General features: G+C 47.2%; 1 protein-coding gene across 6 annotated transcripts in view; it reads left to right on the plus strand.

Annotated features, from left to right (window-relative positions):
• The window catches only part of LOC137326887 (von Willebrand factor A domain-containing protein 8-like), a 50,455-nt gene that overhangs the window by 19,437 nt on the left and 5,109 nt on the right, over positions 1-25,909 (plus strand). For 2 of the 6 annotated variants that reach the window (XR_010964280.1, XM_067992269.1), the window contains exons 2-4: positions 806-887; positions 1,454-1,658; positions 12,192-12,924. Coding sequence is in view for 3 of the 6 variants with exons in the window: in XM_067992269.1 (XP_067848370.1) it covers positions 806-887; positions 1,454-1,658; positions 12,192-12,206 (302 nt within the window). In the remaining 3 variants the exon portion in view is untranslated. Of the gene's footprint in view, positions 1-805; positions 888-1,453; positions 1,659-3,643; positions 3,765-12,191; positions 12,925-25,909 lie in introns of those variants that run through there. The other 4 variants (XM_067992268.1, XM_067992267.1, XR_010964279.1 and 1 more) reach the window with 3 other exon arrangements.

Genomic DNA, 25,909 nt, shown 5'->3' on the forward strand with positions numbered 1-25,909 from the left:
CTAGAATCCTGAACTAGTGATTAGCATCATTACTGTGCTGTTTTTAGAAGGTATTATCTATAAGGACATTGCACAATAAGGGATAAAAGAATAGTTAATTCATTTAATATCACTGGTCTTTCTACAACTGAGTGAATGTACTTTGATCAGCTGAATTCTGTGTGCAGTGTACCACGTATTGAGTACAGCATGTAATAATGAATATGTTATAATGGGTTCTTATAGAATCATACAGCACAGAAGGAGGCCATTTGGCCAATCGTGCCTGTGCCGGCTCTTTGAAAGAGCTATCCAATTAGACCATTCCCCCTGCTCTTTCCCCCATAGCCCTGCAAATTTCTCCTTTTCAAGTATATCTCCAATTCCTTTTGAAAGTTACTATTGAATCTGCTTCCACCACCCTTTCAGGCAGTGAATCCAGATCATAACAACTCACTGCGTAAAACATCTCCCCACTGGATTTTTTTGCCAATTATTTTAAATGTGTCCTCTGGTTACCGACCCTCCTGCCAGTGGAAACACTTGCTACCTATCTACTCTATCAAAACCCCTCATAATTTTGAACATCTTGCTGCTGAATTACAGGTGACCTTTTATAATTAAATCTCACTATCATAGTTAGCAGGTAGGATGTGAAAGTGGGAAAGACTGACAGTAATGGGTATCAGTGCGTAACTTGTGATCTGTTTTTCAAGGAATGTTGCTGCTCATTCACCTTAAATAAGAATCGTGTGGGACTAAAGTGGCCAATGACCGGCCTGAATCACCCTGTGATGTGCTATTGATTTGTTTTCTTTTCTTGTAGACGTGAAGCCTCCAAACACTGCAGGATTCTTGGAAGTAACAGATCTGAATTCCAAAAAGATTAAATATATTCCCATTCCAAGGTGAGGAAACCACGAAATGGAATAGTTTCAGAAACAAAGGGACAGAAATAGGCCATTCAGTCCCTGGAGCCTTTTCCGCCATTCAATGAGATCCTGGTTGATCTGTATCTTAACTCCATCTACCCGCCTTAATACCCTTACCTAACGAAAATCTATCTATCTCAATTTTGAAATTTTCAATTGACCCCCAGCCTCAGCAGCTTTTTGGGGGAGGGAGTTCCAGATTTCCACTACCCTTTGTGTGAAGAAATGCTTCCTGACATCACCCCTGAACTGCCTAGCTCTAATTTTAGGGGATATTAATCAGCTCATATTTATTTCAGGTACAAGTGCCAACTAATGGATGAAATCGGTGGGGAGTGCGCCCGCCTTTCCTGATATGCACTCCAGGCAGAGGAGGCTCCGTGTCTGGAGGGCCCATTTGGAAAATTGTCACCACAGTGTCAGTGTACTCCTGGAGTAGGGCTTGAACTCACAACCATCTGGCTCAGAACTGGCCAATTGGACTCCAGTAGTTTTAGACTGGGCTGGCTATACTGGTACTGTTGTGCTTTTCTTTCTTGCAGTGCTCTTTCCATCTCTCCCTACGCTCAGTGGCTGTCTAAGATCTCAGACACAGATGTCCTGATAGGGTCCATGGGAGCTGGAGGTGTGGTGACGGTGGATATGGGCGGGCACGTCCGGCTTTGGGAAACTGGATTCGATCATTTACAGCGCTCCCTGCTGGAGTGGAGAAACATGATCGGACAGGAGGATGGACGACCCCTACAGGTATAGAACCATTTAGAATAAACTTGTCTGGAAAAAAAGTAGGAAACAAATTGTTGTTGCCATTGATAGAAAGAAAGAACTTGCATTTATATAGCACCTTTCACTACCGCAGGCAGTGAAGTTCAGTCACTGTTGTAATGTAGGAAATGCGGCTGTCAATTTACGCATAGCAAGGTCCCACAAACAGCAAAATGATAATGAACAGTTAATACATTTTTTTAGTGATGTTGGTTGAAGGGTAAATATTGGTCAGGACACTGCTGCTCTTCTTTGAAATAGTGCCATGGGATCTTTTATGTCCACCTGAGAGGGCAAATGGGGCTTTAGTTTAGTGTCTTGTCTGAAAGACAGCGCCTCCAACAATGCAGTACTCCCTCAGCACTGCACTGGAGTGTAAGCCTAGATCTTGTGCCCTAGTCTCTGGAGTGGGACTTGAACCCACAACCTTCTAATTCAGAGATAAGAGTACTACCACTGAGCCACAGCAGCTTAACCAAGTGATGCAGCTGAGCTCGCTTATTATCATATTGTTTACCGGGTATACCAGCTTCAGCATATTAAATAACATGCGAGATAAACTTACGGTAAGTCTAGTAGTGTTTGCAAATCTGATATTAACCTTATGGGCACATTTACAATGATGTTTCATTTTCTAAAATTATATGAATTTGCTTAGGAGACTCTGCATCATGGGTTCAAGCCCCATTCCAGAGACTTGAGCACATAATCTAGGTGCTTCAATGCAGTACTGAGGTAGTGCTGCACTGTGGGAGGTGCCATCTTTTAGATGCGACATTAAACTGAGACGCCGTCTGCATGATCAGTGAGACGGAGACAACCTATAGTGCTTTTTGAATGCTCCCTGTGTCTTGGCCAATATTCGCCCCTCAACCAATATAACTAAAAACAGAGTATCTAGTCAATCATTCTATTTGTCCTTTATTTGAGCTTGCTGTGTGAAAATTGCCTGCCATATTTACCTACATAACAACAGTGATTGCACTTCAAAAGTACTTAATTGGCTGTGAAGCACTTTGTGATGTCCTGAGGATATGAAATGCTCTGTATAAATACAAGTTCTTTCTTTTCTCTGCATTGTGTTGTACATCTCATTGGAACATATACTTAAATACAAAATTACTTCTATTGTGTTATCTTTCGATGGTGATAATGAACCCAAAGAGTCTAATTAAACATAGAATAACAAGGAATAGGTTAGGTTACACGTGCGTTACGTTACGGAAGGGTTCAGATGGTGTCACGCTCACAAATATAAAGCTGGAGCAGTGTTCCATCACCTAACCACCAGTCATTGCACCTTTGGAGTATGCTTCCATCCACCTCGTGTGAGCTCTTGTCACTGGAGAGAGTGATTGGGAAGAGTTGCTGGTTAGTGAGCTGACACTCATTCACACCTATTAATTCCACAGTCAGAGTAAGGGAGGGGAGCTGGAATATTCCACACAATGGGGTACTTTCTATTCAGAGGTTTCTGTTGAGAAATGTTATATTAAATGGCTTGCCAGTGTTAATTAATTCAACACTGGATTAATAAAAGCAGCACAGGGGAACTGATTGCTTTCCACCAGATTTCTCTGCTAGTTTTATTCTTTCCTATCCTGAACAATGTTGATAGCGCATTATAGAGCATTTCATATCCATCCGTCACTTGGCCATTATTGATGCAACTGATTGGTGCCAGCTTATTCAACGACAGCAGGCATCACATCTGAGCATGAAATCCAGATGTGTTGTTCCAGTGGAGCAGCTGGATAGTAATCAGGAGTGGGAACCCCGGCTGATTTTCCTCTCCCAAACGCAGTGGCATTGAGGCCATCTGTCTCTGCCCAAGTCAAATCTGGGAACCTATCACAGACTGGGGATCAAACCTGCTACCTTCCTGGTCTGTATGCTTCAGCTAGTCACTCATGTCTAAACCCACTGAGCTCTCCTGGGAACCCTGATACTTATCTTTCCCACTGCAGTACTGAGGGAGTGCTGTACTGTCGGAGGTGCCATTTTTCAGATGAGACATCAAAACGAAGCCCCTTCTGCCCTCGCAGGTGGACGTAAAAGATCCCACGGCAATATTTTGAAGACGAGCAGGTGAGTTCTCCCTGGTGTCCCGGCCAATATTTATCCCTCAACCAACATCACTGAAACAGATTAACTGGTCATTATCACATTGCTGTTTGTGGGACCTTGCTGTGAGCAAATTGGCTGACACGTTTCCTACATTACAACAGTGACTATACTTCAAAAGTACTTCATTGGCTGTAAAGCACTTTGGGACGTCGAGAGGTTGTGAAAGGCGCTGTAGAAATGCAAGTCTTTCTTTTCTTGTATGAAACAACAGACTGGAAAAATTTCAAAATAACTTATTGGGCTCGATATTACCAGGGCGGCGAGTTCACGGCGGGGGGGGGGGGGGGCGATTGGGCACGTGGGTAACGCGCCCGGTGAAATCAGTCTGCCCTGCGCACGATCACAGGCTAATTGGATCCACTTACCTGCTCCTCCGGGTTCCCCACTGCTGATCTGCGCGTCGGGCGGACTGCGCATGCGCAGTAAGGTCTGTCAGCTGGAGGAATCCTATTTAAAGGGGCAGTCCTCCACTGACTGATGCTGCAACAAATAGGAAAAATTACAGCATGGAGCAGCCCAGGGGGAAGGCTGCTCCCAGGTTTAATGATGCCTCACTCCAGCTCTTATTGGATGGGATGAGGAGGAGGGGGAGGACAGAGATGTTCCCCCCGGCGGGCGGGAGGATGCGGCCTGCCTCTGCCACCAAGAAGGCCTGGCTTGAGGTGGCATAGGAGGTCACCTGCAACACCAACATATCGCCCACCTGCATACAGTGCAAGAGGCGCTGCAATGACCTAAGTAGGTCAGCCAAAGTGAGTACACTTACTCATTCCCCTACACTCCGTCTGCCACATCACCGCCCCCACCCCTCCTTCTGCACTGCCAACACTACTCTGTCACATCACCCCTCACACCCACTCAAACCTCATCCTCATCTTACCTGCACTTACTCACCTCACCAGTACTCATCCCGCCACTACCACTCAACCCAATCCTCATACAATCTCATGGCTCTATCTCATACTTACCCTCTCATGCATCTCTTTCACGGTCAGCCTCACTCAACCTGCCACTACCTGTGCTGCAGCCACAGGGCATGCATCACATATGTGCAGTAGGCAGCGTAAGGCAAACGAGTCGTGAGCATGAAGGGGATGCACAAGGGTGTTTGAGGGTTTGTCATGGTTTTTACTTATATTTAATTTCTGAGCAACTCACATCACATATATTGGCACCACTACTGCCACGTCTTTGTGAATCTTGTCTGGTTTGTGCAATAATGCCCTTTCCTGAGGATCACAATGAAGACCCACACCTGATGCCACCCATTGTGTCACTGCAGAGTGGGTGTAGGTGTATTTGCAGGGCTCTTTTGTGCAGACGACTGAGAGACGTTGGCGATGTCCCCGGTGGCACCCTGGAAGGATGCGGAGGAGAAGTTGTTGAGGGCAGTGGTGACTTTGAGAGCGACAGATAAGAAGATGGTGCTCGGGCCAGCTGGGAGCAGCTCGGCATGAAGGAGGCTGCAGATGTCCACGACTACATGTCGAGTTACTCTGCTGCTCAGAGAGGTCCAGGAAGCTGAGCCTCGGTCTGTGGACCCTGTGGCGAGGGTAGTGCCCTCTGCGACACATCTCTCTCTCCGGTTGCCCTCCCTCCTGCTGTGCAGGTGGATGTGTCACAGCACTCTGTTGTGGAGCTCCACGTGTCAGAGGTGGACGGCATGGCCGGTGAGGCTGGTGATGCTGTTCGCCCTCCGAGGAGGTCATGACTGCAGCTACGGCGGCCCCCATCCGGAAGATGTACATCTGAGGGGGTCCGCAAGGTAGGTACATGTGTCTGGACCCCGGGGTAAGTGTGCAAGTTGGTGATTTTTTGTGTTAGGAGGAGGGTGGTGGAGGCCAAACTTTGTCCCAAGTGACAGAGTGGCCTCCTGCAATGGGTGAGGGTCTCCCCCCACCCCCCCCCCCACCTGTCAAATGGACCTTTGCAGCTGCCACAGGCTGATGGCTGCAACACGTCCATTTGAACTGGGAGTGTTTCCCCCAGTATGGGAAATAGTCCTAGTTATTTCTAAAATCCCACCCCTCCTGAAATATCTCCTTAATCAGGTCTGTTAACGACCTGAAATACCAGAATAAATACTTTTAAGTGGCACCCCGCTGGCTTTAATTGCCTGCGGGAGTCCCACATGCGGGGGCTGCGCGCGCACGTCAGCGCGTCTGTGGGGAACCCGGAAGTGGGCGGGTTGGAGCTGGGCTCCCGACCCGCTCCGGGATTCCCCGATTTTCGGAGCCCCCCCCCCCCCCCGGCCAGGAACGCACCCTATAGCGGGTGCTAATATCGAGCCCAATGTCTTTGTAATGTGAACGCTGAAAGTCACCAGCAGATGGCATAAGACATCTTTCCTAACACCCAATAGTATTTTAAGTGCAGAGTTACTCAGTTTGCACTGTAATTTCAGCCCATCACCATTCCTGTATTTACAGACCTCGGGACAGAAGCCCTGGCTTCACTTTTGTTTTTTGCAATTTAGTAAACTATCATCTTAGTCACAAATGGCTGGAGTTAAATTGTAGTTTTGGTCAGAAACTCCTGAGAAGGTAATAGTTTCACGTCCAATTAGACTGAGCCTGTTTATGGTTAGAGAATGGAGAGCAAAGGATCAGACAACAACAATAACTTGCATTTAAATAGCGCCTTTAACGTAGTAAAAGCGTCCCAAGGCACTTCACAGGAGCGATTATCAAACAAAATTTGACACTGAACCACAGAAGGAGATATTAGGACAGGTGACCAAAAGCTTGGTCAAAGATGCAGGTTTTAAGGAGCGTCTTAAAGGAGGAGAGAGAGGTAGAGAGGTTTAGGGAGGGAATTCCAGAACTTAGGACCTAGACTGCTGAAGGCACGGCCGCAAATGGTGGAGTGAAGGAAGTAGAGGATGCACAAGAGGCTAGAGTTGGAGGAGCGCAGAGATCTCGAGGTTACAGAGATAGGGAGGGGCGAGGCCATGGAGGGATTTAAACACATAGATGCGAATTTTAAAATCAAGGCATTGCCAGACCGGGAGTCAATGCAGGTCAGTGAGCACGGGGGCGATGGATGAACAAAATGGAAATATTGAGTTATTTCCTGCGCCAACAGTCAGCTTAAAATGAAGTGCACTCGATTCTGTAAATAAAAAGAGGCAGTAGGTGGTGCAGTGTGTTGGATATGGTCTTTTCACCTCTGGGGCCTGGGTTCCAGCCCCACTCCAGGATGGTTGGATGAGAACCTCCTGTGGAGCCAGAGAGAAATAAAAATGAGCAAACTAAATGGATCTCCCGTGGCGTTGCTCATGGTGTGTCAGGTGATGCAGGATACAGTGGGGTTACACCACCCCCTGGTGGCTGCAGTCTGTAACTGCTGCTGTACTTCCCATTATAATTAACTGTACGGATACTTTCAATGTGAAATGTTGACAGAAAAAGCGTTACCAGAAATTGTGACAACAGGAAGTGAGGTTTATACATAGGCAGTGCACACACTCAAGATTTTTTAAATATATCTAGTCGTGTCCCATGCCATTGCACATGGGAAAATTAAGACCAAGGCACAATTCAGGTCAAGCAGGTTAAGGAGCGGGGGGGGGGAATTGAACAAAGGTGCAAGGAAGCAGATTAGTGGCAGAAGCACAGAGAGGGTGAGGGCGGAGAGGGTGAGGGGAAAAGCAGGAGGATGATTGGATAATAATGGGAGAGAGGGGAAGTGGGAGAGGAAGGAGCAGAGAAAGAGTACAATAATCTGCGTAGTGTGGTGGTGGGTGGGTGTGGGGAGGCTAAAATGCTATGGGGGGAGGGGGTTCCAAGAGCAAATTATTGCAAGTATAATAAACTCCAATTTAGATAGTTAATGATCAAAATCTGACTTTGCCTGCGACTCTTTCCTTGCAGAAATGTGGGACTGCTACACGTGGTCCATGCAGATTCCAAGGTCTAGTCTGCACCTGGCAGAGAAAGTCGTTTTGACAGAACGTGGAACTAAAGCACTTACTGCGTTTGGCAGTTTCCGATCTATTTCACAGCAGTTCCAGTGTAATTTATTTTAAGTGAAGCATCTTGGATTGTTTCTGAGAGACTTGGTGCTACATAAATGCAAGTCAGTTTTTCCCTCTTTCCTTTGCCCTCTTTTCCTCGAGTGTGCTCTCCTCTCCTCTCTAAGTACGATGCTGCGGTCCGTTTGCACCCTGCATGCAATATTTCCAGAATTATTTCTCTTATGATTCAGATGCGCTCCAGATAGTTTTTCTCGTGGGAAAGACAATGGTTCCCTTCCATGGGTAAGAATATGCTCCCTCTGAACCAAAACTTGAACGTATACACACAATAATCTGGGACAGAGAGTCACAGAGTAAATGATGAAAGTGTCTGCTGTGGCTCAGTCGGTAGCACTCTCGTCTCTGGATCAAATCCCACTCCAGGAACCTGAGCACGTAATCCAAGCCGACACTTCAGTGCAGTACTGGGGGAGCGCTGGACTGTCGGAGGTGCTGTCTTTCGGCTGAGACTCTTGGGTCAAAGATCCCACGGCACTATTTTGATGAAGAGCAGGGGAGTTCTCCCCGGTGTCCTGGCCAATATTTATTCCTCAACCAACATCACTATAACAGATTATCTGGTCATTATTACATTGCTGTTTGTGGGACCTTGCTGTGCGCAAATTGGCTGACATGTTTCCTACATTACAACAGTGACTACACTTCAAAAATACTTAATTGGCTGTAACGTGCTTTAGCTCATCCTGAGGTTGTGAAAGGCACTATATAAATGCTAGTCTTTTTTTTAGTTTACTGATAAGACTGCCATTGTAAACTACTGATCTTTTCAGCTGATGAACAAATAACCCTCTGACAGACTGTATGGCCCCGATTTTAGAATGGAGGCGGGATGGCAGTGGGGAGGGGGTGAATGGGTGGGTGGGTAACCCGACCAATAAAATATGTCCGTTTCCCACGCGATGCCAAGTGAATTGGTGCCACTTAACGTGGCTTCCGGGTTTGCCGTCAGAAAGCTGCGCAACGGGCGGACTGCGCACCCGCATCACAGGCTGTCAGCTGGAAGAGTTCTATTTAAAGGGCCATTGCTCCAAAGGCTTTTGCTGGAGCAAAGACCCAGAAATCACAATGGAGCAGCACAGGGGAAAGGCTGCTCCAAGGTTTAGCGACGCCTCACTGCAGCAGCTACTGGACGGGGTGAGGAGGAGGGAAGTGTTTTATCCTGTGGACGGGAGGAAGTGGCCTGCCTCTGCCATGAAGAAGGCCTGGCTTGAGGTGGTAGAGAAGGTCACCAGCAGCAGCAACATCTCCCGCACCTGGGTCCAGTGCAGGAAGAGGTGCAATGACCTAATTAGATCAGCCAAAGTGAGTACACTTACTCATTCTCCTGCATTCCGTGTTCCACATCACCGCCCCCACCCCACAACTCCTTCTGCACTGCCAACACTACTCTATCACATCACTCCTCACACCCACTTAAGGCTCATCCTCAACTTACCTGCACTTCCTCACCTCCCTATTTGTGACCCCATTGCTAACACTCAACCCAATCCTCATCCAATGTGATATCTGGTCTCATACTCACCCTCTGATGCATCTCTTTCACAGTCAGCCTCACTCAAAGCAATGCATTCATCGGGTTGGCTCTTCACCCTCACTCACTCACATCCGTACTTTCTCCCCTTCTAGAAGAGTGCGCAAAATGCACAAGAGAGGGTGAGGACTGGAGGGGGGCCACAACAAATAGTGGTCCTCACAGACGCGGAGTAGGAGGCGCTCGAGATCAGCCGCACCCTCGAGTGCCTGTCCGTCAGGGATGCCGAGACTGGCACCCCACAAAAGTCCGGTGACACAACTTTAACATTCATCACACACAGCATGAATTGATGTTAACAATGCTTGGCATGTTGAACACCTCAGTATGCTGTTCACAACATGACACATCTGTGATGATGCTTAATATTGCCTTCTGTTGTCTTACAGGCCCTTCAGCGACCGCAGTGACGGGAGAGGGCGATTCCTCAGAGGAGCTCCTGGCCTCTGAGGGTGCACCGTCACATCTTAGTGAGCCATCCACCAGCGCAGATACACACACCTCGGTGGGTCCTAGTAGTGAGTTAGTTGGGTTGGCACCTGGTGAGTCACCACACACAAGTGAACATGAGCAGACTCTGGTGGCAGGGGCAGCTGTGGAGAGTCCATGTCAGTGGGCGCACTCCTCTCCAGGCTCTGCTCAGCTGGATGCAGATGCTGAACCCCGAGAGCCATCCTTTAAAAGGAGAATGATCGAGGGACAACAGCACATTTGTGAGGTACTGGAACAGGTGCCACGCGCATTCTCCTCAATAGCACAGAGGATGGAGGAGTCCAAATCCTGCTTGAGTGGAATGGTGGCACAGGTACAGGAGGGAATCTCTGAGTTAGTGTCACAGGGACCTGAGCAACTGTCTGAGATAGTGTCGCATGTAACTGCTGAAATGTCTGAGATAGTGTCGCAGATAAGTGTGGGAATGTCTGCGATTGAGAGAATGGTAGCCCCCATTGAGCTTCAAGCACGGCTCATAAATGAGTCCATTCAGGCCCTAACAATGGTCGTTCATACGCAGGGTGAACGATATTCTGCCGCCTTCAACAGGCTGACAGATACTTTAGAAGTGGCCTTCCAACGCATCACACATGTCCACCGCACTGTCGTCCAGCAGGGTGGTAGGAGTGATGCGGGCCTGGCCCAGGGGAGGGATGATGGCGAAAGGGGACATGGAATTGGGGACGCCATTCAAAGCGCTCCCACGTCTCACCTGTTGCCCCCCTCTCGATCAGCCCACCTCGCAATGCTGCCTCCTCTCCAGGTGGCTGAGTCTGTCCCTGCACAGGTGCAGGTGGAGTAGTCTTTGGAGGGGCCCTCACAGGCTCCAAAACTCAAAGCATGTAGGCCCAAAGCATCTAATCAGTCAGGGCATGAACAAGATCAACCTGCCACTACCTCTGCTGCATGCACAGGGGATGCACACGTAGAAGCCGTAGGAAGAGAAAGGCGGAGGTTTTGTGAGCACAAAGGGGATGCACAAGGGTGTCTGACGGTTGGTCATGTTTTTTATTTATATTTGCTTTTTGTTAAACTCACATTAAATGTTATGATTATCACCACTACTGCCACACATTGGCCATTCTTGATTGGCTTCTATAATAAGGCCCTTTCATGAGGTTCACCATGAACACCGACACTTGACGCCACCCATTGGGTCACTCTACAGTGGGTGTTTGTGAAGTTGCAGGACTGTTTTGTGCAGGGAGGGGTGGGCGGCCTGGTGTGAGCGCTGCTCTTTCCAGGTGGTCTGAGGACTGGACTCTTAACACTTTCTGATGTTAGGAGAACCATTCACATATCATTGACTCTCTGGCCTCACGAGTAGCCAGGTGAGCCGCTGTTCTGCCCATTGGTCCCGCCTCCTCCCCCTCCTCCTCAATGTGGATGGCAGATGTGGACGGGGCCTCCTCAAGCGGTAGCCCTCTCTGTTGTGCCTTGTTGTGCAGGGCACAACAGACGACTATAATGCATCCCACTCTGTCTGGTGTGTATTGCAGCGCTCCCCCAGAACGATCAAGGCACCTGAAGCGCATCTTGAGCAGCCCTATAGCATGCTCAATTGTAGACCTGGTGGCGATGTGGCTGTCGTTATATCAGCGCTGTTGCTCTGTGGTGAGGTTCCTCAGAGGTGTCATGAGCCATGTGTGTAGGAGGTATCCCTTGTCCCCCGAGGAGCCAACCCTTAAGGGTGTTCGGTGCATGGAAGAGGGGCGGGATGTTGGATTCCCTCAGAATGAAGGAATCGTGGCAGCTGCCAGGGAATCTGGCGCACATCTGAAGGAATCTTTTGCGGTGATCACAAACGAGCTGAGCGTTGATGGAGTGATAGCCCTTTCTGTCGATGAACAGTCCTGGCTCATGTGGAGGTGCTCGTATTGCTATATGGGTGCAATCGATTACACCCTGTACCCGTGGGAAGCCAGCCACAGAGTGGAATCTCACTGCCCTCTCCGTCTGGCTGAGGTGATCCACGGGGAAGTTGACATACTGCGAGGCCCTGCAAAACAAGCCGTCGGTGACCTGCCTTGTGCACTTGTGTGCAGAAGACTGAGAGACCCCAGCGATGTCCCCGGTGGTACCCTGGAATGATCTGGAGGCGTAGAGGTTGAGGGCAGTGGTGACTTTAATTGCGACGGGTAATGAGATGCAGCTCGTCATGAAGGAGGCTGCAGATGTCTGCAACCACCCGGCGACTCACTCTGAGCCTCCATATGCACTGCTCCTCAGAGGTCCAGGAAGCTGAGCCTCGGTCTGTAGACCCTGTGGCGAGGTTAGTACCTCCTGTGACGTCGCTCTCTCTGTTGTACCCCTCTGTGCTTTTGTGCAGGTGCCTGTGGCGTAGCAAAGTGTTATGGAGCGGCAAGTGGCGGAAGTGGACGCCGTGCCTGGTGAGGATGGTGACGTTCCTCGTCCTCGGATGTACTGGTGAATGCAGCCATGGCGACCCCCATCCTGACGGTGTGAGTTTGAGGGGGTCTGAAAAGTTGGTAAATATGTGAGAACAGAGAATTGTGAGTGGAAAGTAAGAATTTTCAGTGAAAATACAAAGATCTCGCAGCCAAAAGTTTGTCTGAAAGAACTCACATTTTCTCCCCATCTGTCACACAAGCATTTGAATGTGCAACTGGCTGCTGGCTGAAACACCTCTGGTGGAACATGGAGTGTTTCCCACAGCACGGGAAACACGCTGAGGCTGTTTGAAAATCGGACCCCTGCCTCAATGTACACAAAATGAAGTACTTCCACTATCTAACTAACTGTCATCTCACCAACTTTAATTGCCGGTGGGACTTCCACATTCGGGAGGCGCGCGCGCGCGTACCAGACGCGCCAATCGGGAAACCGGAAGTCTGCGGATTGGAGCCGGGTTCCGAACCTGCTCGGGATTTCCCCGATTTTTGGAGCCCCAATGCACCCACACTTGGATTCCAAAATCGAGCCCTATTATCTCAGACTATAAATCAGGTTTATTAGGAAGTAAAATTAAACAGAAGCAAGAGAAAATCCAACATGTTTCACTAGATTAAAGAATCTGTCACAAGAACAATAAAAGTGCAGGATGCCTCATCAGTTCCCTGCTGTGCTTTAAACAACTTGTGTCCTTGATGAAATATTTTTACATGAGAAAGACGAGCTCATGAGTCCTCGATTTGCAGCAGCACCACAATGTAGCAAATGGCTCCTGTAAGAATTTCTCTAACGGGCACATTACATTTTATGTAGAATTTACAGCAGAGAAACAGGCCTTTCGGCCCAACAGATCTATGCCAGGTGTTCATGCTCACATGAGCCTCCTCCCATCTTACTTCATCTCACCCTATCAGCATATCCTTCTATTCCTTTCTCCCTCATGTGTTTATCTAGCTTCCGCTTAAATGCATCTATGCTATTCACCTCAACCACTCCGTGTGGTAGCGAATTCAACATTCTAACTACTCTGCATTTTAATTAAGCATGAAGCTTAGCATCAAGTATCTTGTCTAAAAAGCCTGCTACAACAGTGACTGGTGGGTCTGAAATCCCAAACAATTAGCTCTGTCTCCTCACAACTCAGTGATAACTATTAACTGTTTCTAATGTCTGAGTGAATGTTGCATCTGGTACTTGTTAAGCAGTTCACTTAAACAGAGGTGACTTATCTACCTTTATATATAGGAACAAAAGAACATTGATAGGCCATTCAATTAGATCATGGCTGATCTGCACCTCAACTCCAATAACCCTTAATACCCTTGCCTAATAAAAATCTATCAATCTCAGCTTTGAAATTTTCAATTGACCCCTAGTCTCAACAGCTTTTTGGGGGAAGAGAGTTCCAGATTTCCAATACCCTTTGTGTGAAGAAGTGCTTCCTGACATCACCCCTGAAAGCCCAGCTCCAATTTTATGGTTATGCCCCCTTGTTCTGGATTCCCCCACCAGAGGAAATAGTTTCTTTCCATCTACCCTATCAAATCCTTTAATCATCTTAAACACCTCAATTAGATCACCTCTTAATCTTCTATACTCGAGGGAATACAGGCCTAGTCTATGCTAGTGGCAGTCTGCAAAACCAGCAAGTAACATGGACCCCTCCCCTATATAGTAATCAAGTCAGAAGAATTTTCCCCAAACTGCAGCTTTGAAAAGGCACTTCAAAGTGCCACAAATCCAACATGCTGCAAGTTCAGAATAAATTCACTCCACGTGATATCAAGAAACGGCTGAGTGCACTGGATACAGCAAAGGCTATGGGCCCCGACAACATCCCGGCTGTAGTGCTGAAGACTTATGCTCCAGAACTAGCCACGCCTCTAGCCATGCTGTTCCAGTACAGCTACAACACTGGCATCTACCTGACAATGCCCAGGTATGTCCTGTCCACAAAAAGCAGGACAAATCCAATCCGGCCAATTAACGCCCCATCAGTCTACTCTCCATCATCAGCAAAGTGATGGAAAGTATCGTCGACAGTGCTATCAAGTGGCATTCACTCGCCAATAATCTGCACACCGATGCTCAGTTTGGGTTCCGCCAGGACCACTCGGCTCCAGACCTCAGTACAGCCTTGGTCCAAACATGGACAAAAGAGCCGAATTGCAGAGGTGAGGTGAGAGTGACTGCCCTTGACATCAAGGCAGCATTTGACCGAGTGTGGTACCAAGGAGCCCTAGTAAAATTGAAGTCAATGGGAATCGGGGGGGAAAACTCTCCAGTGGCTGGAGTCATACCTAGCACAAAGAAAGATGGTAGTGGTTGTTGGAGGCTAATCATCTCAGCCCGAAGACATTGCTGCAGGAGTTCCTCAGGGCAGTGTCCTAGGCCTAATCATCTTCAGCTGCTACATCGATGACCCGCCCTCCATCATAAGGTCAGAAACGGGGATGTTCGCTGATGATTGCAGAGTGTTCAGTTCCATTTGCAACCCCTCAGATAATGAAGTGGTCTGTGACCGCATGCAGCAAGACCTGGACAACATCCAGGCTTGGGCTGATAAGTGGCAAATAACATTTGCACCAGACAAGTGCCAGGCAATGACCATCTCCAACAAGAGAGAATCTAACCACCTCTCCTTGATCTTCAACAGCATTACCATCCCCGAATCCCCCATCATCAACATCCTGGGGGTCACCATTGACCAGAAAAAACTAACTGGACCAGCCCCATAAATACTGTGGCTACAAGAAAAGGTCAGAGGCTGGGTATTCTGTGGCGAGTGACTCGCCTCCTGACTCCCCAAAGCCTTTCCACCATCTACAAGGCACAAGTCAGGAGTGTGATGGAATACTCTCCACTTGCCTGGATGAGTGCAGCTCCAACAACACTCAAGAAGCTCAACACCATCCAGGACAAAGCAGCCCACTTGATTGGCACCCCATCCACCACCCTAAACATTCACTCTCTTCACCACCGGCGCACCGTGGCTGCAGTGTGTACCATCTACAGGATGCACTGCAGCAACTCGCCAAGGCTTCTTCGACAGCACCTCCCAAACCCATGACCTCTACCACCTAGAAGGACAAGGGCAGCAGGCATGTGGGAACAACGCCCCCTGCACGTTCCCCTCCAAGTCACACACCATCCCCACTTGGAAATATATCGTCGTTCCTTCATCGTCGCTGGGTCAAAATTCTGGAACTCCCTTCCTAACAGCACTGGGAGAACCTTCACCGCACGGACTGCAGCGGTTCAAGCAGACAGCTCACCACCACCTTCTCAAGGCCAATTAGGGATGGGCAATAAATGCTGGCCTCGCCAGCGATGCCCACATCCCATGAACGAATAAAAAAAATAATATTGAACACAGCTGCTGAATTTTTCAATTGGTTGGAGTCTTTCAGAACATGAAATAAGACATGAGAAGTCCAGTGTGAAAGGAGTGGCAATTGTGCACTGGAACACAAGGCAGGAGGAGGTCACCAAAGGAAGGTGGGTCAAGGCCATGGAGATATTTGAAAACAAGGACGATGGTTTTGAAATCAGCACACTGGAGCATGAGGTGCCAGTGGAGCTTGGAGAGGGTGGGAGCGATGGGAAATTCTTTATTATCTTCCTCGCTTTTAACAAACTCCAGCTTACCTTACATTCTCTATTATCTCTATGTACTAAGATCCTGTAATCTCCAATCTGTCACAATTTCATGTTATTATTTTCCATTTTGCAGAATCAGCATTCCCCTAGTGACCAAATGTACTTGCTACACCTGGTGCATTGTTCTCTGCCATGTTCCAGATTCTAGACAGCAACGCAAACATGTTACTAGGGTATCTTGCAATAGCCTATTACAGCCTCCTCAAACCATTCCTCGTGCCTTTGGTTCCCGATTCTTCTCCCCTTCCACCAAGCTCTGTGTCCATTGTATCCCTTTCCTCCTATTGTAAAGTGTTCTGTGACATCGTCCTGCGCATGAGGAGCATTGGATAAATGCAAGTTGTAGCTAAATTATGATGTTATAAACTGCAAGCATGGACTTAGAAATCTCTTCATTTATAATAGCCCTGAACCTGCATCTTTCTTTAGTTTCTCTCCTATCTCCCTTCATACCCTCTATGAGCTCATCTTGTTCATGAGACCCACCTCCTTCCCTCTCAACTGAGCTGCTGACCACCCAATTTCCCTTTCTTTCACCGCACCCCCCCCCAATCCCATGCCAGCGGACATTGTAAACGGGCTCCGTCTCCTCAAGTACTGTCCCTCTCCCTATCAAATCTGCCGTCATCATCCCCCATCTCAGTAAAACCCACCTTTGAACCCTTTGTCCTTGCAAAATACCGTCCCATCTCCAACCTTCATTTTTTCTCCTACAAAGGCTCCCAGCCCATCAATGCCTCAAATTTAATATTCTTATCCTCGCACTCAAATGCCTTCATGGCTTTTCCCCTCCCTATCTCTGTAACCTCCTCCAGCCCTACAGCCCTCTGAGAACTCTGCATTCCTTCAATTCTGGCTTCTTGTGCAACCCTCGCTCCCTTCACCCCATCCTTGGCGGCCGTGCCTTCAGCTGACTGGGTCCTAATTCTGGAATTCCCTCCCTGAACCCCTCTGTCTCTTCACCTCTTTCTCCATCTTTAAGATCCTCTTTAAAACCTACCTCTTTGACCAAGCTTTTTGTCACCTCTCCTAATATCTCCTACTTCAGCTCGGTGTTAATTTTTTGTCTGATTACGGTTCTGTGAAGCCTTGGGATGTTTTCCTACCTTAAAGGTGCTATATAATTGCAAGTTGTTGTTGATTTGTAGAAATATAGTCTTTGCTCTTGCCTTGAAGTTTCCCAGTTAGTAACTTGAGTTTTCATTACCATTATAATTTTCTGTGCAGATTTGAACTGTATAACAGGGTTTGGCAGTTTAATTGGAAAATACGTTATGGCAGTTGTTTAGTTCTGAAAGTGAGCCACACATAACTGATGTTAATTTTACCACCTTGCACAGGTTCTAAAGTGGGTGGTCGATGAGTATTTTGAGTTGGAAGAGTTGAGAGTCTTGCTCGCTATTCACTGGGTCTGTTCGATCTGCTTTGTAAAAAGCAGCTGCTGTAGATTCACTGCCCTCGAGCAGTGAGGAAAATGCTCTGGAGGTATTCAAAGCTGGCAGTGAAAGTGAATATATTAAGTTTGAGTAATGATGATCTGTGCTTGTCTTATCATGATGCCAATTGAGAAATATTTGCATGGTCCTTTCAATTTTGCAGCTAGATTTTTTTTTACCAGTGATGTTGATGGGAGCTGCTGATGCTATTACTATGCAAACGCTGTTGAACTTTGCAGGTGGTGAATAGTGCTGGTTACAGAGAGCTGTGTGTGTGGTGAATAGTGCTGGTTACAGAGAGCTGTGTGTGTGTGTGTGGTGAATAGTGCTGGTTACAGAGAGCTGTGTGTGTGTGTGTGGTGAATAGTGCTGGTTACAGAGAGCTGTGTGTGTGTGATGAATAGTGCTGGTTACAGATAGTTGTGTGTGTGTGATGAATAGTGACAGAGCAGGAGTTAAAGTTTTCAATTGGGGAAAGACCAATTTTACTAAACTGAGAAGTGATTTAGCAGAAGTAAACTAGAAACAGCTGCTTGAAGGTAAATCAGTGTCAGAGCAGTGGGAGACATTCAAAGGGGTGATTCAAGGGATTCAGGGTAAACATATTCCCACGAAGAAAAAGGGAGGGGCTGCCAAATCTAGAGCCCCCTGGATATCAAGAAGCATTCAGGGTAAGATAAGGCAGAAAAAGAAAGCCAATGATAGACACCGGGAACTCAATACTATGAAAAGTTTAGAGGAGTATACAAAGTGCAGGGGTGAAGTTAAAAAGGAAATTAGGAAAGCAAAGAGAGGGCATGAAAAATATTAGCAGGTAAAATCAAAGAAAACCCAAAGATGTTTTATAAATACATAAAGAGCAAGAGGATAACTAAGGAAAGAGAAAGGCCTATTAGAGACCAAAAAGGTAAACTATGTGTGGAGGTGGAAGACGTGGGTCTGGTTCTTAATGAATACTGTGTGTCTGTCTTCACCAAGGAGAGGGATAATGCAGGGATTGAAGTTAAGGAGGAGGAGTGTGAAATATTGGATGGGATAAACATAGTGAGAGAGGAAGTAATAAGGGGGTTAGCATCTTTGAAAGTGGATAAATCAACAGGGCCGGATGAAATGTATCCCAGGCTGTTAAAAGAAGCCAGGGAGGAAATAGCGGAGGCTTTAACAATCATTTTCCAAACTTCACTGGATACAGGCGTAGTGCCGGAGGATTGGAGGACTGCTAACATTGTACCGTTGTTTAAAAAGGGAGCGAAGGATAGACCGAGTGATTACAGGCCAGTCAGCCTAACCTCAATGGTGGGCAAATTATTGGAATCAATTCTGAGGAACAGGATAAACTGTCACTTAGAAAGGCACAGACTAATCAAGGACAATGAGCACAGATTTGTTAAGCGGAGGCGAGTCTGACTAACTTGATTGAATTTTTTGAGGAGGTGACCAGGAGGATCGATGAGGGTAGCGTAATTGATGTAGTCTACATGGATTTTAGCAAGGCTTTTGACAAGCTCCCACATGGCAGATTGGTCCATAAAGTGAAGGCCCATGGGATCCAAAGGAATGTGGCAAATTGGATCCAAAATTGGCTCAGTGGCAGGAAGCAAAGGGTAATGGTCGACGGGTGTTTTTGCGACTGGAAGGCTGTTTCCAGTGGGGTGCCGCAGGGCTCGTTACTAGGTCCTTTGCTTTTTGTGTATACGTTAATGATTTGGACTTAAACTTAGGGGGCATGATTAAGAAATTTGTGGATGACACAAAGATAGGCCGTGTGGTTGATAGGAGGAAAGCTGCAGACTGCAGGAAGATATCAATGGACTGGTCAGATGGGAAGAAAAGTGGCAAATGGAGTTCAAGCCAGAGTAAGGTGGTGCATTTGGGGAGAGCAAACAAGGCAAGGGAATACACATTAAATGGGAGGATACTGAGAGGTGTAGAGGAAGTGAGGGACCTTGGAGTGCATGTCCACAGATCCCTGAAGGTGGCAGGACAGGTAGATAAAGTGGTTAAGAAGGCATATGGAATACTTTCTTTTATTAGCCGAGGTATAGAATATCAAAGCGGGGATGTTATGCTGGAACTGTATAAAACACTGGTTAGGCCACAGCTTGAGTACTGCGCACAGTTCTGGTCACCACATTACAGGAAGGATGTAATTGTACTAGAGAGGATGCAGAGGAGATTTACGAGGATGTTGCCAGGACTGGAGAATTTTAGCTATGATGACAGATTGGATAGGCTGGGGTTGTTTTCCTTGGAACAGACGAAGCTGAGGGGAGATTTGATTGAGGTGTACAAAATTATGAGGGGCCTAGATAGTGGATAGGAAGGACCTATTTCCCTTAGTGGAGAGGTCAATAACCAGGGGGCATAGATTTAAAGTGATTGGTAAAAGGATTAGAGTGGAAATGAAGAAAAGTTTTTTCACCCAGTCTGGAACTCACTGCCTGAGAGGGTGGTAGAGGGAGGAAACCCTCAACTCATTTAAAAAATACTTGGATGTACACCTGAAGAGCTGTGACCTGCAGGGCTACGGACCAAAAGCGGGAAAGTGGGATTAGGCTGGGTGGCTCATTTCTCAGCTGGCGCGGACACAATGGGCCGAATGGCCTCCTTCTGTGACGTAAATTTTATATGATTCTTCTATGATTCTATGCTGGTTACAGAGAGGTGTGAGTGATGAATAGTACTGGTTACAGAGAGGTGTGTGTTTAATAAATAGTGCTGGTTACAGAGAGGTGTGTGTGTGATTGATGGATAGTGCTGGTTACAGAGAGGTGTGTGTGTGTTTGGTGAATAGTGCTGGTTACAGAGAGGTGTGTGTGTGTTTAGTGAATTGTGCTGGTTACAGAGAGGTGTGTGTGTGTTTAGTGAATTGTGCTGGTTACAGAGAGGTCTGTGTGTGTGTTTGATGAATAGTGCTGGTTACAGAGAGGTGTGTGTGTGATTGATGGATAGTGCTGGTTACAGAGAGGTGTGTGTGTGTTTGGTGAATAGTGCTGGTTACAGAGAGGTGTGTGTGTGTTTAGTGAATTGTGCTGGTTACAGAGAGGTGTGTGTGTGTTTAGTGAATTGTGCTGGTTACAGAGAGGTCTGTGTGTGTGTTTGATGAATAGTGCTGGTTACAGAGGGGTGTGTGTGTGTGTTTGATGAATAGTGCTGGTTACAGAGGGGTGTGTGTGTTTGATGCAGTTTATTGGCTTCTCTCCAGATTCCCATTTGTGCAGGTGTGTATTTGTATTCCGACAAACTGAGTGGTTTTTAGGCACCTATAAGATAACCTTTCATTACTCACTTTTATTTCAAAGGCAATGTTTTGCCTCCTGTTGAAAGCCAATTTCAACATATTTGAACATTTGAGGATAAGTTTTCCAATTGAAGGCAGGTGCTGCAGAGCTTCATCTGCTGTTCACACATGTTAGAAAATCATCAACCCTCTATAAACTTGAGCTCTTCCAAAACTCTGCTGCCCGTATCCTAACCCGCACCAAGTCCCATCCACCCAACACCCCTAGTGCTCACTGACCTACATTGGCTCCCAGTACGGCAACACCTCGAATTTAAAATTTTCATCCTAGTTTTCAATTCCCTCCATGGCCTTGCCCCTCCCTATCTCTGTAACCTCCTACAACACTCCGAGATCTCTGCGCTCCTCCAATTCTGGCCTCTTGCGCATCCCTGATTTTCATTGCTCCACCACTGGCGGCTGTGCTTTCAGCTACCTAGACCCTAAGCTCTGGAATTCTCTCCCTAAACCTCTCCATCTCTCTCTCCTCCTTTAAGATGAAAACCTGCCTCTTCACCTGTCCTAATATCTCCTTACGTGGCTCGGTGTCAAATTTTGTCTGATAACGCTCCTGTGAAGCGCCTTGGGACGTTTTACTGGGTCAAAGGCACTATATTGCAGTTGGATTAATTTAAATGAAAGAAATTCATTTTATTTTGTTTTTTCTGTGGGGAGGAGCTTCAAAACATTCTTGATCTGTTGTGAGGAAACACAAATGCAAAGGCTTGAAAAATTGGGGCTGTTTCAGTTAGAGCCGATAAGATTGCGGGTGCTTTGACAGATGTATCTAAAATTATAACGGGATGGCGCAGCGTGGATAGAAACAGACTCAACCACGGGTTGAGGGGTCTCGGGTAGGGGGACATAGATATGAGGTTAAATGTAAGGGATTTAAGGCAGAGAGCAGGAGAAACCTTTTTACACAGAGGGTTGTGAAGCTGTGGACGCACTACTGGAGTTGGTGATTGAGGCAGAGACAATATCAACATTTAAGAATAGGTTAGGTAGAAGGAAAGGGGATTATACAGATGATACAAAAATTGACCGCGTGGCTGACACTGAGGAGGAAAGCTGTAGACTGCAGGAAGATATCAATGGACTGGTCAGGTGGGCAGAAAAGTGGCAAATGGAATTCAATCCGGAGAAATATGAGGTAATACGTTTGGTGGGGGCACACAAGGCAAGGGAATACACAATAAATGGGAGGATACTGAGAGGTGTAGAGGAACAGAGGGACCTTGGAGTACATGTGCACAGATCCCTGAAGGTAGCAGGACAGGTAGATAAGGTGGTTAAGAAGGCATATGGGATACTTTCCTTTATTAGCTGAGGCATAAAATATAAGAACAGGGAGGTTATGCTAGAACTGTATAAAACACGAGTTAGGCCACAGCTTGAGTACTGCGTATGGTTCTGATCACCACAGTACAGGAAGGATGTAATTGCACTGGAGAGGGTACAGAGGAGATTTACGAGGATGTTGCCAGGACTGGAGAATTTTAGCTATGAGGAAAGATTGGATAGGCCGAGGTTGTTTTCTTTGGAACAGAAGAGGCTGAGAGGTGATTTAATTGAGGTGTACAAAATTATGACGGGCCTAGATAGTGGACGGGAAGGATGTATTTCCCTTAGCAGAGAGGTCAATAACCAAGGGGCATTGATTTAAAGTAATTGGTAGAAGGATTAGAGGGGAGCCAAGGAAAAATGTCTTCACTGAGGGTGGTGGGGTCTGCAACTCACTGCCTGAAAGGGCGGTAGAGGCAGAAACCCTCAACTCATTTAAAAAGTACTTGGATGTGCACCTAAAATGCCATAACCTACAAGGCTACGGACCAAGTGCTGGAAAGTGGGATTAGGCTGGGTGGCTCATTTTCGGCTGGCGCGGACACGATGGGCCGAATGGCCTCCTTCTGTGCCATAAATGTTCTATAATTAAAGGAATATGGGAACAGGGCGAGTGTAGGGGATTATGATACTGCTTGAGTGGAGGATAAACACCAACATGGACTGGATGGGCCAAAGGGCATGGTTCGGTGTGCAATTCCTGAATCATGACTCAGAAAAGCCACTAGGATCATGGCAATGGGAACTGTATGATCTGAGAAAGTCTACCAGCCACAACAGAGGTGCTCTAGCAATAGGAACATAGGAGGAGGCAATTCAGCCCCCTCGAGCCTGTTCCGCCATTCAATTAGATCATGACTGATCTGTATCTCAACTCCATCTACCTGCGTGGGTTCCATATCCCTCAATACCCTTGCCTAACAAAAATCCATCTATCTCAGTTTTGAAATTTTCACTTGACCCCCCAGCCTCAACAGCTTTTTGGGGGAGAGAGTTCTAGAATTCCACTCCCTTTTGTGTGAAGAAGTGCTTCCTGCCATTACCCCCCTGACAGCCTAGTTCTAATTTTAAGGTTATTCCCCCTTGTTCTGGACTCCACCAGAAGAAATAGTTTCTCTCTATCTACCCCATCAAATCCTTCAATCATCTTAAACATCTCGATCAGATCACCCCTTAATCTTTTATACTTGAGGGAATACAAGCCTAGTCTATGCAACCTGCTCTCATAGTCTTTAAACCTCACAATGGGAGAGAGCAAGATGTAGCCAAGGTAGACTGAGCAGCAGACAGCCCAGCACTACAGCCAGCAGAGAGCAGGAGACATACCTTGGTGGTCCAAAGGTCTACAGAAGAATATGGAGTCTGGTGGGATGGAAAGTGCGAACAAGAGGGATGATTGGGGGTGAGTAAGGGCAGAAGCTTGGGAAATGGGATGACCCAATCAGTGTTCGTGACTACCTCAGCTGAGGAAAAAAGGACATTTGGGAATTTCTGGGCCAAATCTGAAATCTCTAGTGAGCAGCGTTCTCTGAGTGAGGAGGGACAGTGTGTCCGAGACCCCACACAGCAGCACAGGGTGTACATGGCTGAACCACTCAGACCGATCCCAGAGGCATGAATCACATTGCACCACTGTTCAGCAGCCTCTGGGAAACAGCCCACCTGGACTTGCTGTTATGATTGAGGCTCACTCCCAACACCTAAACTTTGCATTCACAGCAAAACGGCAGTTTTCAGAAGTAGATTGTCTCCTATGAATTGAAACGAGATTTTTGTGTGTGGTAGGACTAACAGTTACCCTTTGAGATATATTATGACACATAGGAGAGCATCTCAAAGTGGTCTCCAATCACTTCGAAAGGCAGTAAATATCACACTATTAGTGTGCTGTGATCAGGTTAAAGCTAATAGCCAATTTAGTTACAAATAGAATCATTACACAGAAAGAGAAAAATGTCACAAGGAATTAGGTGTACAATAGCTAATCTACACAATACACAAACTATTTTTAAACCAAAAGTAATTCTAAAATTTTAGTAGTAGATGATACCAGAACTGAAAGGTTATAACTATCTGGAAGGACTGAACAGGTGGGGCATTTCCTCTGGATCTTTAAAATTATGAAGGGGTTTGATAGGGTAGACGTGGAGAAGATGTTTCTGCTTGTGGGGGAGTCCAAAACTAGGGGCCATAAATATAAGATAGTCACTGATAAATCCAATAAGGAATTCAGGATAAACCTCTTTACTCAGAGAGTGGTGAGGATGTGGAACTCGCTACCACATGGAGTGGTTGAGGCGAATGGCATGGATGCATATTTTTTTATTCGTTCATGGGATGTGGGCGTCGCTGGCGAGGCTGGCATTTATTGCCCATCCCTAATTGCCCTTGAGAAGGTGGTTGTGACCCGCCTTCTTGAACCGCTGCAGTCCGTGTGGTGAAGGTTCTCCCACAGTGCTGTTAGGTAGGGAGTTCCAGGATTTTGACCCAGCGACGATGAAGGAACGGCGATATATTTCCAAGTCGGGATGGTGTATGACTTGGAGGGGAACGTGCAGATGGTGTTGTTCCCATGTGCCTGCTGCTCTTGTCCTTCTAGGTGGTAGAGGTCGTGGGTTTGGGAGGTGCTGTCGAAGAAGCCTTGGCGAGTTGCTGCAGTGCATCCTGTGGATGGTACACACTGCAGCCACAGTGCATCGGTGGTGAAGGGAGTGAATGTTTAGGGTGGTGGATGGAGTGTCAATCAAGCGGGCTGCTTTATCTTGGATGGTGTCGAGCTTCTTGAGTGTTGTTGGAGCTGCACTCATCCAAGCAAGTAGAGAGTATTCCATCACACTCCTGACTTGTGCCTTGTGGGTGGTGGAAAGGCTTTGGGGAGTCAGGAGGTGAGTCACTCGCCACAGAATCCCCAGCATCTGACCTGCTCTCGTAGCCACAGTATTTAAATGGCTGGTCCAGTTAAGTTTCTGGTCAATGGTGACCCCCAGGATGTTGATGGTGGGGGATTCGGCGATGGTAATGCCGTTGAATGTCAAGGGGAGGTGGTTTGACTCTCTCTTGTTGGAGATGGTCATTGCCTGGCACTTATCTGGCGCGAATGTTACTTGCCACTTATGAGCCCAAGCCTGGATGTTGTCCAGGTCTTGCTGCATGCAGGCTCGGACTGCTTCATTATTTGAGGGGTTGCGAATGGAACTGAACACTGTGCAATCATCAGCGAACATCCCCCCTGATTCCCATTGACTTCAATTTTACTAGGGCTCCTTGGTGCCACACTCGGTCAAATGCTGCCTTGATGTCAAGGGCAGTCACTCTCACCTCACCTCTGGAATTCAGCTCTTTTGTCCATTTTTGGACCAAGGCTGTAATGAGGTCTGGAGCCGAGTGGTCCTGGCGGAACCCAAACTGAGCATCGGTGAGCAGGTTATTGGTGAGTAAGTGACGCTTGATAGCACTGTCGACGACACCTTCCATCACTTTGCTGATGATTGAGAGTAGGCTGATGGGGCGGTAATTGGCCGGATTGGATTTGTCCTGCTTTTTGTGGACAGGACATACCTGGGCAATTTTCCACATTGTCAGGTAGATGCCAGTGTTGTAGCTGTACTGGAACAGCTTGGCTAGAGGCGCAGCTAGTTCTGGAGCACAAGTCTTCAGCACTACAGCTGGGATGTTGTCGGGGCCCATAGCCTTTGCTGTATCCAGTGCACTCAGCCGTTTCTTGATATCACGTGGAGTGAATCGAATCGGCTGAAGACTGGCTTCTGTGATGGTGGGGATATCGGGAAGAGGCCAAGATGGATCATCCACTCGGCACTTCTGGCTGAAGATGGTTGCAAACGCTTCAGCCTTGTCTTTTGCACTCACGTGCTGGTCTCCGCCATCATTGAGGATGGGGATGTTTGCAGAGCCTCC

The sequence above is a fragment of the Heptranchias perlo genome, chromosome 11, assembly GCF_035084215.1.
Source record: "Heptranchias perlo isolate sHepPer1 chromosome 11, sHepPer1.hap1, whole genome shotgun sequence".
NCBI lineage: Eukaryota > Metazoa > Chordata > Chondrichthyes > Hexanchiformes > Hexanchidae > Heptranchias > Heptranchias perlo.